A 16,184-nucleotide genomic window follows, 5' to 3' on the forward strand; every position below is an offset into this window, starting at 1 on the left:
ATCACAGACTGTCAGCTCGACTACAGCACAGACACAGCATCTTTCAATAACATGAATAAGTGAAACGCGGACAGTTCAGTAATATTGCTCCATTCATATATAGATTCAGGAGAGAAAGGCTTTGGCTGAAGGTAGAAACATGGTGAGTTAGGAGGCATTTTAGAGTGGTATTTAATGGGAGATTGTACTGGTAGTTCAGACTCCATCGTACACGGACTGTTCAGTAATTAAAACTCTTAACAACTTAATAAAAAATAAAAATCGATTTACTAAATAAAAACTAAATGTTTTCTCTTTATATTTATGTCATCCTTGTTCTTTATTTAAATAAATCTTTGGGACTATTTTCTTACATCTTTACTCAGCGGAAAGGTACCCAACAAATCAGTACAAGTTCAAGGTAAATCTAGGTTTTAAGGTGTTTTTTTTAAAGAAAGCAATGGTAAAAATCCTCTTGATGATGGCTGTCCCATATGATAGTTAACCTTGACTTTCGTTAGCGCCCTCGCCTTCGACTCATAACTCCCGTCGCGGTCAACTATCACACGGTAGCGCCATCATCGATGGGCACTATCGCTTAAGTAGCCATAGTGTGCTTAAAAAAGCTGGAAGTAATATTTCAAGTCTTGGATTTCTATGCCACATCAATAGTAACAACAAGAGTAACAATAGTCCTTCAGGTAAGCCTTTATAGAAAACCTCTAACAGACTTTGTATTTTATATAATATGTGTACTTTTCCCCTCTTATTACTATAGGCCAGCTCATGACATCAGCCTGGAGGAATTTGATGATGAGGATTTATCAGAAATTACAGATGACTGCGGAATTGGACTAAACTATGATTCAGATCCTTATGAGAAGGTAAGAAAAGATTTTGACCAAATTCTATGTAAGGGGTCAACTACTGCAACAGGGGATCTCACGATTTGAACTCGCCACAACTGGCTGTAAAGCTAGGATGCTATCAGGTGAAAGTATGGTCCACCTACCAGCCAAACTGGTAGGAGGACCATACTTTAACCTGGCCTCTGGTTTTTGGTCTGTAAATTACCTCCAATAAAATGTCGACAGGGCTGCAGAGAGCCGCTTGATCTTCTTTCTTGTATACTGCCTGTGGCAACTTCCTGCTGTTCAAGGATATGAAGTCAATAATAAAGCCAATAATTTTTCCTAACAGGCTAAAGAAACATTCTTATTTGTCAAATGCTTGTATTAAGGGGTTGTGTCCCCCTTGAGCGGTTCATTGTTCATTTTTAAGGGAGCCTTGGGAGTTACGAGCTACGAACTGATCTTTGGAGGTTAATTTGGGGCCTCCCAGGTTTGATTTGTTCAACCATTTGGGAGGAGAGTGTTGTCTCCTCTGTGATATTATTGTGGTGCACCTGGGATGCTTATGTAATGCCAGGACTTTGCACTTCATTGCACACTATGTCCAAATTAAAGCTGTCTCTTACATGTTGAATATGCAGTGGGTAGATGATAATGTATAGCTGTACCACTCCATAACCTCTATAACACAATTAAAGGCCTAGGGAAATGTTTATAGAGTGTTTCAGGCTCCTGCTTTATGCCTTATGTGCACACTGTATTCAGTGAAGGAAGCTATCAGCACTTTGCTTTTCTGTCTGAACAATGTAAATGTTTTATTACTATGGCACAGTGCCACGTCTGCAGTGGAGGATTTGTGACCCACAGGAGTTGCTGCTATGCAGAACTTAGCTTAGAAACGAAGCAGAACTATATTATTTGGCAGGAAGCTAGAAAACTATAGACATAGCTTATTGCAGTGTAAATATGGTTACATTATAGAGAAAAGATTACTTATGTTAAATTATAGAGAAAAGATTATTCTTTTTTTTATCCAGAAAAGCTCAGAAAGAATTCACGATATCTGACAAATATTGCAAAATGAATCATTACATTATTATTATTATTTATTTCTTAGCAGACGCCCTTATCCAGCGCGACTTACAATTGTTACAAGATATCACATTATTTATTTCTTTTACATACAATTACCCATTTATACAGTTGGGTTTTTACTGGAGCAATCTAGGTAAAGTACCTTGCTCAAGGGTACAGCAGCAGTATCCCCTACCAGGGATTGAACCCACGACCCTCCGGTCAAGAGTCCAGAGCCCTAACCACTACTCCACACTGCTTACATGAATAGAGGCTGCATTAGTGGGCTGCAGATATCAGCTATTAACTCCAAGGTTTCCAGAAGGGACTCAATTTGATTTAAAAACATGTATGAAGCTAAAAGACTAGGCACATGATCGGAGTACACTTTTGTAACAGGAGTCGTCAGCCTAAATGCATGCTATTTGGTTTATTGCACAACCAAATTAGGTTTTCATATAAAAATGAACCTACGTGTAACATATAATAGCCAAGAGACTCTTTCTGATTTGCATCGTAGAAGCACATCTTTATCACCAAGTAAGCATATGCTGTGTACAGTTATCCGATCAGTAGGCTACACTGACAGGTATGTGCATTAGTGTATTGCCCCATTACATCATGAATCTGGATCTTGAAAGTGTATCTAGACACACACAATAGGATTAAATCTTTTTTGTCACTTTGCTAAAAGTGATAATGGAAAAACAGTGATGAAATAACCAATCCATCATTGTAGAGATGGAAATGATCTCCATCTATCACTGCTGTCACACAAATTACATACCGGAATGTCGAATGACATCACACGCTAATCTAGTTGCATACAAATTTCCAAGAAGACTAAGAGCAAACCACTGGCTTCTGATCAGGCGTGGGCACCTTTAACTGAACCAAGTTACATTCTCACAACTGGCAAACTTAACTGTTAGCATTAGGTCACTGCACAAACAATAATAGTAACTTGTATTGTTATAATGTATTGTTTGTTATGCAATTACCTTCAAAGCCGTGAAACACTGACAGGGGTTTTCCAGCTATGTTGTATTCAGCACTTTACTGTTTCCCCTTACACTGAACCAACAAGAGGTTCTGCTTGAAAATGTTCCTATTTTCAAACCTGATTTCAGATCTTGTTCTAATTTGTAAAAGCTATGATTTGGAACAATTGTTTTGTGTCTGTTTTCAGAACCTTTCATTTCTGTTCCATTAAGCAGACTTGTTTTAAGTAACATCCTGATGTCTGTCCTGAAGTTCAGAACTGACCTGCTGCTGTACAGTCAGACAAGTTTATTTCAGGAGAAGTGAAGCAGTGTGATGTGGGGATGGGAGAAGGGAGTGGTTGTGCACCTAAGACTGCACCAGAGGATTTGCTACCTCATTTAGCCGTTTGGGTAATTACAGGAATGAGAACAAAAAAGGCATATCAATGACGAATGTCAGGATGTGTAAAAAATAAAAATCTTCTAGCTTTTTACATTAGATTAAAATGGATGAGTAAGCTCTTAGTCAGACCATACTCCCCCTCAGTGAACTACTGTTATAAAAAATACATCCATTTTTTTTATTATTATTTTAAAGTCCACCTACAGGTATCATCCATAATTTGCAATACATTTTCTGGAGCTTGCATGAATGTGCTACATACATCCAATACATGCTAATTTTAATCAAAATGTAACACTAGCTCGGGGGATATACTGTAAAAACATACAGCTGAGCAAGTATAGGTATTATAGTTTTCAACCACCCTTCCTTACAGAATGACAGCCAAGTTGCTTCAAAATTCAACATTCAAGTTGATTTAAAAAAAAAAAAAATCTTTCAAGTTTTATTTTTGTATTCCAATTGGATAAACAAACAAATGAAGCCAAAATGATTGTTACATTAAATATGCAGATTGTCTTAAATAAATGCTGCATTCATCGATTCCGATTGAAGAGGATTTTGTGTTATTGAAAAGGAATACAAAACAAATCTACTTTAGGTTACTAAATGAATGCTTCTTGGAAACTTTCACAGCCCTTTTACAACTAGATACAATGAAGGTTGTTTTGTTTGATTGTTCTTTGCACTGACTTCTACAGATAACGATTACACTTTTCCTTTGATGGAAGAAAGCTTTTCAGTTATTTTTCTTCTCAGTATTGATTCATCTCAGAGCTCGGGGCCTCAGTATTTTTATTCTCCCTTCTGAAATGCAGGGCTTCTTAAAGCTGGAACTGAAAAATATCCATTCATCATGTTCATAATCCTTGCGCCTCCCTAAAGATCAGAGACATTTTGTCTTGCATATTGCTGTTGAGCTTTCAGACCACTCAGTGTCAGACTTAAGCATCTTCATCCATTAAAAGGCACCAGTTACTATGTTTGTGTACACATTTTTTTTTATAAATCATGAAGTGTTCATTGTTCAAGTTACATTGCTTTACCCACTCGTTATTTGTGGTCATAGTTGATTTTCAACAGTGAAAATGTATGGAAAATTAGCTTTTTCTATGACAAAACGAGTCTTGCATTGATACTTGGCAAGCTGACCCATCTCTATTAGTTATATAATGTACATTCAATGAATCAACCTAATATAAATGAATCTGCATTCCCCTAGGCTGAGGTGTTCCATGTTCCATTCTTCTCCCATTGTTATCTGAAGAGATTTGCAAAACAGCAGCATTCAGTTACTTTAATATTAGGACATCAGCTTTCAGGTTTACAGTTCTGATATACAGTACTATATTATTGAGTGAGGTCTTTGACATTAAATATGAATTCATTTTGTTAGTAGAAACCAAATGATGTCTTTTATTGCATAATGTCAATCACATTAACATACACTGTTATTTCAGGATTACCAGGGTCAGAATTGGAATGCATTTGCCATGCTGGTACAGTACAAACAACGATCACAAGAAATGTACAATGGACTGTTCATGAATCAATGTCATATTCATTTGAACCACTGCCAGATGTGTATTAGCAGACTATAGGGCTTTTTTAACCATTTCCAAAGGTGCTCCTGCAACAAAAAGAACAACAATTATTATTTATTTCTTAGCTGATGCCCTTATCCAGGGCAACTTACAATTGTTACAAGATACCACATTATTTTTACATACAATTACCCATTTATACAGTTGGGTTTTTACTGGGACAATCTAGGTAAAGTACCTTGCTCAAGGGTACAGCAGCAGTGTCCCCCACCTGGGATTGAACCCATGACCCTCCAGTCAAGAGTCCAGAGCCCTAACCACTACTCCACACTGCTGTCCTGTGTTGTTTATGTCGCAGAACAACAATGTTCTGAAACAAGTAACTGTTTGCTATCCACACGAACAAGTAAAAATCCCATCAATGTTAGCCATATTTCTTTAACAGGATATGGACCCTTGACATATACATCTCTTGTAACTGTCACAGTATTGGAATCGAGTTAATTCCTCACAACTCACAACTGTGACTTATTCCCCAGTTCCACAAATAATAAAGAAAGACATTTGGGAGACCTAAAGAAAAAGAAAAAAAAATATGAAACAACAAAGTATATCATATCTGATTTTACTACTTTAGCAAGCTTGCATAAGAAAAGATATTTCCCAGACATCAGGATGTGAAAACCTTGCATCCCAGACTTGAGTTTCCCTCATTCATGAATGAAGATTCAAATTTTTCATCTAATAAATTCTGTCCTCTGCTGGTTTTCTCTTAGCACAAGCTAGTCCTATGTGTATTTAACATGATACTGTATGGCTCCGATCATGTGCTCCACCCAGTACAGTAAACCAAGCTAACTATCCCTCCAGCATGTGATTCTCACAGCAGTGTACTGCAGTCATGAGTAATATAACTTGAGGGTAATGCAGAAAAAAGAGTGGCATGATTTAGAAGCTATAGCAATGTGACATAACGACATCGTAGTGAAAGCAGACTTGGATTGATGTCGTTAATGTCAGAGATCATTGACAGCACTGAGACATTTTCTAAAAAGATACTGTATATTTTTAGCATTTGTTTTAATCTCTTTGTAATAACCCAGCATCCCCGCATTATATTATAGTCTGCAAGGTCAGGTCATCTTGCCTGGTTTTCAAAAATGATACAAAAATATTTGCAATATTCCTGGGTAATTTAGTACAAAAAAACTATATGGGTGTTTCCCTAATGATTACTGTATGTTCATAGATCCAGTAAAGGGTGGGGTTTTGGGACAATGGTTTGTTATAGAAATCTCTAACTGAGCACTCACATGCACGAAAGGGATGTTATTCTTCTTTTGAAATGCACATGCTCTGAGGGTGAGCAAAGAGAATTTTACTTTTCTGACATTTTCTAAGACAAAATGTTATTTTAGCAACAGTGGTCATTTCTAAAATGTCTGTTTGAACAAATCAGAATCACACAAGTGTAACAGGGAAGAGGCTGAGATTTTAACCTCACATCACTGGGGTCAGAAGCTCATTCAAACTGAAAGCTTGCATGGTGCTTCTAGAGCCTTTTGTATTATCATTTCAACATACATCTTATTTTTTTTAATAGTACATAGTTTTTTGACGTACATTGTATTCTACAGCTGTGAAAAATTAGAGCTATCAGTAACATGAAAAAAGCAGATCACCATGAGTTTGACAAGCAGGACAGACTCACAGTCAGACAGACAGCCTTCATATAACCCCAGATTCTAAAACATTGAATAACCTGTACTAAAGAATATCCTTAGAAATGATCGATCAATCAATCGTAAGGGGTCATTATTTATACAAAAACAGCATCAGTCAACATTGATCCTGTCTGACTAGCCTCCAAGAGTTACTACTATTAAATGTAAAGTGTTGTATGCCGGTCATAATGTGGCATTCAAATACTAAATAGGTGATACTGAACTAGAACAGTCCAGAACCAAAAAGACTCATCTCTATCAGCAACCTGGCATTGTGATTGTGGGGAGGCAATTAAAAAAGCTTGGTTATGTTGTCAAAAATATTGATTACAACATCTAGAGAGGTTATTATGAGGTTATACAGGAGAGACCACACTTAGAATGTCACAGCACTGGAAATGGATATTGTAGCTTTGGAGAGAGTCCAGTGAGTAGGAGACAGTTTTCTACACAGAGCGTATGGAATGGGTTACCAAGATACTGCTGCTTATTCCTTGTGTCTTCCCTGAGCCTCCTGCCGAGCTCTGCTAAGATAACATAGTGGAACAGGCTGCATGTACAGTACGTGGTTCAACACAATAAAAACAGAACTAAAATTGGGATAGATAAAAGCATGACATAATGTATAATGTGATATCTTGTAACAATTGTAAGTCGCCCTGGATAAGGGCGTCTGCTAAGAAATAAATAATAATAATAATTCAGGTGCAAAACCTGCCTTGAACCTAAAAAGGAAAAGGAGAAAATCCGACCTAGCTTCAAATACTACAGGATACACAGCAGCCTGTGTGATATAATCTGCAAAAGACCCCAGGGCTAAAAGCCCATTCAGACTGTTAAACCGATCACCAGATGCACTTGCAAATTACTCCCTCTCATTTTAGCACTGCAACAGCCCAGCTGATGCCAGCAAAAACCTAATCCAAACATCACTGTGTGTGTCTTCTGGACTCTCCATATATTAGTTTCTCTCATTAGACCTGTCTGCTTACTTGTATACAGCAAATTATTTTGTGCCAGAAATAGGCTAGTAAGCATATAGTTTGCATGTCATTGTAGATGTATTTTGCAGAACGTTTTCTAGGTGAATAGATTAATATAGGAATGCTCTTTTTAACGATTGATTGGCCCTTTACTGGCCCATGTCCTGTGATCATGTTTTTCATACGTGCCCATCGGTTATGTTTGATATGTTCAGCCCATACACATAGATAGAAATCGGAGGCCAAGAATTCTCCCAACAGAGCTCCAGTCAAAATAACTTCTACAGGAGCTGAGGTGGTAAATCTTCACGGCTACGAGAACGGCAAGCTGTCTCATCAGCAGATTAGAATCGTATACACTTGGAAAATACAACTCCCGAGGAGCTCTATGCTTTCAAGCACGCAGCGTCATCTTTCAAAAATCTCCATATGCACTTTAGATCATATTTCTGGAAGTGCCTGTATGCAAGTCTTTGACCTGTTTCAAGCACTGCTAAAGACAAAACTAATATAGTAAAAAGAGAAGTGCGAAAGAGCAGGCTTATGAGTTTTAGAGCACCATTTTTAAGATCTGCATCTTTTAGAGTCTCCAAAAATATTTTCAAGACTATTTAGTAGGAAAAAAAACATTGACAATGAAGGTGTTGTATGAGCATTAGTCCTGGGTTTTAGAACTCCTCTTGTTTTGTAATATTATTGAACTGGCCTGTCATGTAAGCAGTCAGGCAGTTATCTCTGGGTGATCCCAGTAGTGCACACTGTGAGGCCAGAACGACTGGACTCGGAACTGCAATGGCATATTGAACTGTAAGTTGCAGCAATGAGTAGCAGTAGTGTGATCACTTGAGGGGGGTTCACAACTTTGTAAGTGTAAAAATACTCTTATAAGTATAAATCTTAGTGCACATCTCTCCAGGGAAACATTGGTCATCTCAGTCTATTCATAAAGATTTGAGCTGCCTATATAATGTACAGCATGCAGTTAGTCACCCATAGCCTTATAAATTAAGAGTGAATGGCAACAATAGCAACATGGAGTTTACATTGAGATGAAGATGTATGTGGGTTTGGTAGGCGATACTGTTAGGTTATGGTAATGAATGTAGACTCTAAATCAATCACTGTCCGTAAGTGTTATTTTATGTGCACTGGAAAACAATACATGTTTGAAACAAAAACTACACTGCTGGGTGTTCTTGAGGACTAGGGCTGCATTAATATAAAATCATTCTTGCATTAAATGTAAGTCTTATAAATCTTTTTTTTTAAGATTAATTTTATTTTGCACATAAAGTTATTTATTTATACATCTATGAGTATATTGTTTGTACACAGGAAGTGTCAGGTGTGTTTTTCATATAGAGTAAGGGTGTTTGTAATAGAGTAAATAGGTATTAGAGAGAAATGGTTGTACCTGCTCGTTTTTTTTTTATCACTGCACATATTTATTGCTTTCAGTTACATTTCTTGTGTTTTATATGCTTTCTAATTACTAATTTAAAGTCTCAGGATGTAACTGTAAACAAAACAGCCTTCTCTGGCCTGTGGGACTCCCAACTGCAGTAGCACTGTACTGGTCATATTCAATTATGACCCGTCTCCTCCTTTCCTGCAAACCTGCTGAAACCTGAGATGCAATATGTTTTTTTTTTCCCCCCTGATCAGTGACTCCTCTCGCTACATTGACTGCTCTCTTTAAGATGGAGTGTTTCCCGTGAAATATTCATGCACTGGGAGTTAATTCATCAGCTAGGAGACTAGCTTGGCCTATCACTGGAGGTTTATTATCAAATTAGACTGGGTCTCTGAGACTTAGTGGATGAAAAGAAAACATTTCCTTCCTGTATTTATGTTGACTTACAGTTCTGTATCTGAAAAGGGATACGTTACTATTTGACCACTGTTAGAAAAAGAGGAGCTAGCTGGGCAGGGGGTGTTTTTCCTGTGCATGTTTCATATTTTTGGCAAAGTTCACCTTTTTTTTTTTTAATTTGGTATATGTGGTATATGTTGTACCTGCACCTCAATAAACCACCTACTTACAGTACCTGTTAAAACCAAAATGGGGTATTTTACACCTGTAAAATATAACAACAAAATACTAGCAATACTACCAAATAGAAAAGGATACCTTTATGAAATATATATTGAAGACATACAATATTTAATTTTGAAAGTGACACCCCTCTACCCAATTGCAAATACATTTTTACTTAAACAGACAGTCATTTAAACAGCAGGCAAAGTCTTATGTTAGAGACCAGGTGACCTCTAAAGAATCTGCACAATCACCGAACAATCCAGTCTCCAGCTTTTGTAATAAGGATTGCTGCATTCCTCTGCAGAACACTGCGGTCAGTTCTGACAACTTTGATGTATTTTATTAATCTCTTGCCATATATACTGTAGACCAGAATGTAGCAGCTTGCTTCCAAATGGTTTGTGTAACAACAGATTGAGTATATGGCAGAGGAGAACAATGACTTCTTCAAGGTCACTCCACTTGTTAAGAAAGGCTGTTGGAGCATAATTAAAATGCCCAGATAAAGTGTGGCATAGAGCTAAAATGATCTTATAAGCATGCAGAACCTAAAGGATACCAACACCAGTGGCATGGTGTACAGTAACAGGGCTTTGTATAAATCCATTTTGATGGAGGCAGCAGCTAAATGATCTAAAAGAAGGCTTTAAAATGTAAAATATAGTTATGTAAGATCAACTGGTAAGCACAATCCTGTTTCATGCTTTGTGGGTGCTAAAATATTATGAATTGTGTGAAACGTAAGCAAGATGAAAACAAATGGGCCCAGTTATTTGAAAGGTTTGCACACCGCGCAGGGGGTTGTGCACGTCGGAAATGGCCGTTATGCACAAATGTGCAAAATGTACCATATCCGAAACTTCTTTCTGCGTGCCACAATCTGTTTTGCTCTGTGCACAAATATAATTTATGCATAGTGCAATTTGGCTGGAGTGGCCGACAATTTGCGAGATCCTGCCATGTTCAAAACTATGCGCCAAGCACAAAACCAGTTTTGCGAGGCACAAAATAAGGCTTTTAAAAAACAAGCCTTAACTCTGCGCATATCACTCCAGCACTCACTCACCCAATCACTGAAGTGAAATGCAGGCGCTCTCCGAGGTACTACAACAATGGAAAACACCCAGCGATCATACAAGGTTCCGTCCACATCTATATAATGATTATATTCAAAAGAACAATTGTGATAGCAGCAACACTAGTGTTGATACATGTTTAAAAAATAAACAGGGAAGCTGCAATCATGATCGTTCTTTCGGACCGAAAGAAAACTAATCACTATCAACTACCTGTATAATGCAGGAAAGCTTTACTTTAATAAACACATACCGCAGTATATCAACCCTAGATCGATCAAGCAACAGTTTGCACCTCCTTACCTTGCATTTATATAGATTTCAATATCAAAGACACTGCTTATACAGTAGTAGGCTAGGCTACTGATTACTGTATTGCTTTATAGCATATATATATATATATATATATATATATATATGCTATAAAGAAACAGGTGATTCCAGCTGGATTATTAATAATTTGTTGTTGTTGTTAATGTACTGTATGTATGTATTTTCTTATTATAGATGCCCTTATCCAGGGTGACTTACAGTTCTTACAAAAAAACACATTACAAAAATCAGGTCACTCCAGACAGGGAGCAATAGCGGTTTGATAAGCAGGATCACGGCTAATACGGAGAAAGAAAAAAAAAAACGGATGGTACTGTAACAGAGAACAAGAAAGTCAAAAAATGTAACTGAATTAGAATAGGTAACATTACTCATATTTGTGTGACACCTGTCAAAATTATGGAGACAGAAGTAGAGAAATCATAAACTCACTTCCCAGCAAACAGCACAGCATAGATACATCTGTTTGAATTCAGTAGAATCTGTGATGGCCCTTTAAATATTTAGCTTATTAGCCATGCTAATGCCTGTGGTAATGATAAAAATTAGATTCAGATGTGTGCATATGCATAAATTTCATATGCTTAATCACAAAAATATTTTAATTGCTCCGAAGGCCAAATTGCGCAGAATGTTTACATTACATTGTCATGTAGTATTCCAGTTCTGCGCATTCACACATAGCTCTTGTGCATTTCTGCTACAGGTACTTGACAAAGAAATGGAAACACCAATGTAAAGTCACTTAATAGGGCGTTGGGCCACTATGGTATCCTGCTCTGTGGAGTTCTTGGCAGACTGTTTTTGATGAAACTGGCTGCTCATGCTCCAGGTTGGAATTTGCAGTCAAATTGATTTGCAGTTGCTCGCCTGTTTTGTCGTGCACTTCGAATTAATGCAGGGATATCACGATCCTGGAGTATGTGCTTCCACCCACTGTTGCCCTTTGTGTTTCCCTCGGAGTTCCATGCCGACATCACCTTAGACACCGTTGCTTGTGAAACATCAGCAAGTTGAGCTGTCTTGGTCACTGAACCTCCTACCAAACGCGCCCCAACAATCACCCCTCTTTCAAAGTCACTGAGGTCTCCTCTTGCAGCCATGCTAGCCATAATTATAAGCAACCAGGCCTGTCCAGCATTTTTATACATGACCCTAAGCATGCTGGGATGTTATTTGCTTAATTAACGCATGAGCCACACCTGTGTGGAAGCCCTTGTTTTCAATATACTGGGTGTCCCTCATTTACCCAGGTGTTTCAATTTTTTTGTCCACTACCTGTATATTGGTATTGAATGCGCAGGTGGTTTTGCGAGGCACAAGCACATTTGCGAATTGAGCAAAAAACTGCTATTCACGCAACTGTTTTATGCCGTGTTGGAAAATATCTATTTTTGTGCAAAAGCACAAATTTATGCAAGACACAAAATTTGCGAGGGGATTGCGCATCTCTTCGAATATATGGGCCATGGTGTTTTTATACACCAGAGGAGCTTTTAATAGAGAGTAAGACCTGTTTTTTCAAATTGCCTCCTGAACGGACACCTGAGCATCACCATTGTACTTTGATGGTGGTTAATCCATGTCCTGGTGTTCAGTCTTCTGCATGTGTGCACTAATTTACAATATTTACTGTGGAGAAATGAACAATTATGAATTGTGAGTGCTTGTGGCAAAGTGGTTGATTGTGTCCAGTTGGAAAGGGGATTTATTAATTATAATCCTGGTCTGGTGACCAAACAATAACTCCTGGCAATACACAACAATGTGTAATGCACTGGACCTAAATAAACGGGTTGCAGTCCCAAATAATAAACACACGTATCTTTCCCACAATGTACAAACACGGTCACCAGTCCTGGATGCGTGCTGTAGTGCTCGTGGTGGGTGATACAAGTATATTCATGACAAAAGTGAAGTGCTGTTCCGAGTTTTGTGCTGGCCCTTGGCGACAGCTCCGGAATGTGTTAGCCGTCTAATAATGACAAACAAAACAAAACACTCATGGTACTTTTTATCACTGGGTCGCTCACGGGTCCTTTCAGGTTCAATAACAAAAACCAAAGCGAAGGAACAGATTGTGTCTCTCTGCCCCCTTTTGTCACACATGACTCCTTGGTAAATGAGTGCAGCTACCCCTCCAATCTGCGACTGCCACGTCGTTTCCCTTCCGGGTCAGTGCAACAGAGTTCCGCCCCTTCCTAGCTGGCCGACTTCCCTTGAACCCTGGGAAAGAACTGTCAGGCCAGCCCGTCCAGGGAACTCTGTTCTCGCTGCTTAGCGCCCTCACAGGTCGGGAGGGAGATTTACAACCAAGAATCATTGTTTTTCTGTCACAGTGCCCCAGTGCCTTTCACCTGTTTTTATATTGGACTAATTCTAATTTATAATGTTTGTGTCATTTAACTAAAACAAAAAACGGACTAGGATTTTATGCCCCATGATGTTCTCCAATTTAGTTACGTGGCTAGTGTTCTGAATATAATTTGAATGCAGAGAGAATGTATTTTTATCTACACTTTCTTTAATTAAAACAATATGAAAGCCACAACGATTAAACAAATGGTGGAATATTTTAAACTAATATGTATTTACTTGCAGTACTGGCCTGATTATAGTAATTGGATTTGGACTGTAATGAGTAGCATGTTAATTAAAGGTTAAGAATCAGTGATTAGATTAGAAGATTACCACTTGAGTCAGTGTATATTTTCAGGATAAAGCTTGCTCAGAATTGGAAAAATAGTTTATATATGCAGCATTTTATACAATACAGTATGTATAGTATGAAATGCCATTGTGATCTGTCCCATTGGTTTCCATCACAGCTGAGTGATATCAGTGGGGATTGTACTGGGACTCTGACAGCGTGAGATTGGAGTAGGTACTGAGAGAATTTGCTCTAGCGGTGGAAGTGATATAACTAGTGTCTGTATGCAAGTGACTCACCGTGACGTAGCTAGACTCAGAGGGTCCAAAATAAAATATAAACATGATAAGTATAGCACTTTAAAGTACACCATTACCTTACTGAACAGATGCTGAGATTGGTCTAATCCTCCAAATTCAGCTGACACTCAACCCCATTGTAAACATCTAGGAGCATACTGAATTCTTCTTTACTACTGGAAATGGTGGCAGGCCGAATATGGCTGCAGATTCTGTTGGGATCGTCTCGTTCAGATCAATCTCTGTGCCAACCGGAAACTAGAAACCCCTATCCTTGTCAACTCTGCTGGGCAGTTTTAAGACCTAATATTGTTTGGACCATTAAAATAGACCGTTTTCTTTCCACTACTACAGATTTCCTTTATTAAAGGATGCAAGTGTTATAATTCCTAAACACTTTGCTGTTGTTGTTTCTTTTCTAGGACTGTCTTATCCTGGAGAAGAATGACCTCCATCACCCAGTGTGCTCCTTCCAGGATGACTTTCAGGAGTTTGAGATGATTGACGATAATGATGACGAGGAGGAAGAAGAGGAGGAAGAAGTTGACCCTGAGGCCCCGCCCTCCCCCTCTGCCTCTCCTCCTGCCTCACCCTTGGGCACAACACAGAAGAGCCGACCGACCACACTGAACCTCCAAGCACCAGTCTCTCAGGTAACCATCTATCAAAAAACTAAACTTCACTACAACAAACTCTGGTAACTAAGCCTAAAAACCTTTGTCTTTCAAGTAACTAAACTTCTTTGCTACCTGGTTTGTTAGGTAATGCAATTTCTCTCTGGTAAGTGGCACTGTTAATGGGAACAAGGATGGTCAGGTTTATTCTGCCTTTGTGGCATCATATGTGGGGCATGCTATGGGCTGTTTTGTTCTGAAGAGATGTTCTGTTTCTGTAAACAACCTTGATCTGGGTTTTTGTCTTGTACTCCAGGTAATATCACTATTTTTTTCTTTAAGTGACACACTCACTCATTTCTGTTAGACTTCTTTAGTATGCTATCTATCTGTGTTAGTTCTTCCACTCGCATATATTAGCCTTTTATCCCTTTGCATGAGTTAACATGGAAGCTCATTTACTGAATTTTTTTATATTGAAAAATAATGTGGTACAAATTTTTTTATAGTGTATTTATTATTTGTGTGGGGAACAGTTGCCATAGTGATGATTTGATTCTTAGATGATCAATGTACTCGGCACAACCCTGCTTGGAACAGCAGACAGCTTGAAATGCAGTGCAGTGCCTCACCTCTGGGGCAGTCTGTCACTAAAACAGAAGGGCCCTCCTATTCCTAGACTGCTTTTTTTTTTTTTACCTTTTATGAGAAGTACAGTAATATCTTCTTGACATTCCCTCTAACCAAGTTTCAGAAATTAGTGTTAGTTATTTTATATTAGGAGAATATATACTGTAAAGGTTTTTCAGGTTTATGCCAGGGGAGTGCTATTACAGTAAGTACTTTCGCTTAATATATAATGAGCTTCCTCCTGGCTTGAGGGATACTTTAATACATGCATTTAAAAAGATGTAATGGGATCAAATATCACAGGTTAATGCACATACAGTTTTTGTATTGTTTATTATAATATTTTTTACATGTCCAACACTTATATAAAAAAAGGAACATTGCAATGACGGAGTTGTACTGGGCAGCTTTTCCTTCAGGAACTGCATTGTTTTATTTTCAGTAGCAGTTTGCTTGTGTATTTAGTTAAACACATATGGTTCAAATTGGCTGTCCAGCTTCCATTGGAGCCTGCTTTCTTGCTATGTTGTGATTTACTCTGACCCCTTTCTTTTCCCAGGATTCTCTGAATAATAATGGCAGTTTTTCTCCACGGAAAGCCAACTGGCAGGAAGCTCTTCGTCATTCATCTTCACGCGGTAAGCTCAGTTTGTAAAATGCAGAATGTTGGCAGCTTGCCTTTTGGAGTTCAAAAAAATCTCAATAATATTCCGGTCAAAAGTCTGTATTATGGCTGACCATACCCTTAATGAGCGAGCCCTGCAAAAAGGTGAATATGGGGGTGAATAATATCTACTCCCCTTTTCATTTGATTTGTAAATAGCTCATAGTTACCCACACTAGCTTCTAATTTATTTTCTGAAGCAAGATTATACCTTGAAGCTTGGTTTAAATGGTGTAATTGCTTCTTGCTTACAGTAAATAAAACATACAAGACTTAAGTCTAAAGTCTTCACAAAAGGCTTAAGTGTTTTCCTGTATACATTACCCGAGGCCTATT

At 38.1% G+C, this 16,184-nt stretch overlaps 1 protein-coding gene across 3 annotated transcripts in view; it reads left to right on the plus strand.

Moving 5' to 3' along the window:
- The window catches only part of LOC117415656 (C-Jun-amino-terminal kinase-interacting protein 2-like), a 51,194-nt gene that overhangs the window by 16,523 nt on the left and 18,487 nt on the right, over positions 1-16,184 (plus strand). For all 3 annotated transcript variants that reach the window (XM_034026262.3, XM_034026264.3, XM_034026265.3), the window contains exons 2-4: positions 758-863; positions 14,363-14,593; positions 15,744-15,822. In XM_034026262.3, the coding sequence (XP_033882153.1) occupies positions 758-863; positions 14,363-14,593; positions 15,744-15,822 (416 nt within the window). The remainder of the gene's footprint in view (positions 1-757; positions 864-14,362; positions 14,594-15,743; positions 15,823-16,184) is intronic.

Source organism: Acipenser ruthenus, chromosome 7 (assembly GCF_902713425.1).
Source record: "Acipenser ruthenus chromosome 7, fAciRut3.2 maternal haplotype, whole genome shotgun sequence".
In the NCBI taxonomy this organism is placed as follows: Eukaryota; Metazoa; Chordata; class Actinopteri; order Acipenseriformes; family Acipenseridae; genus Acipenser; species Acipenser ruthenus.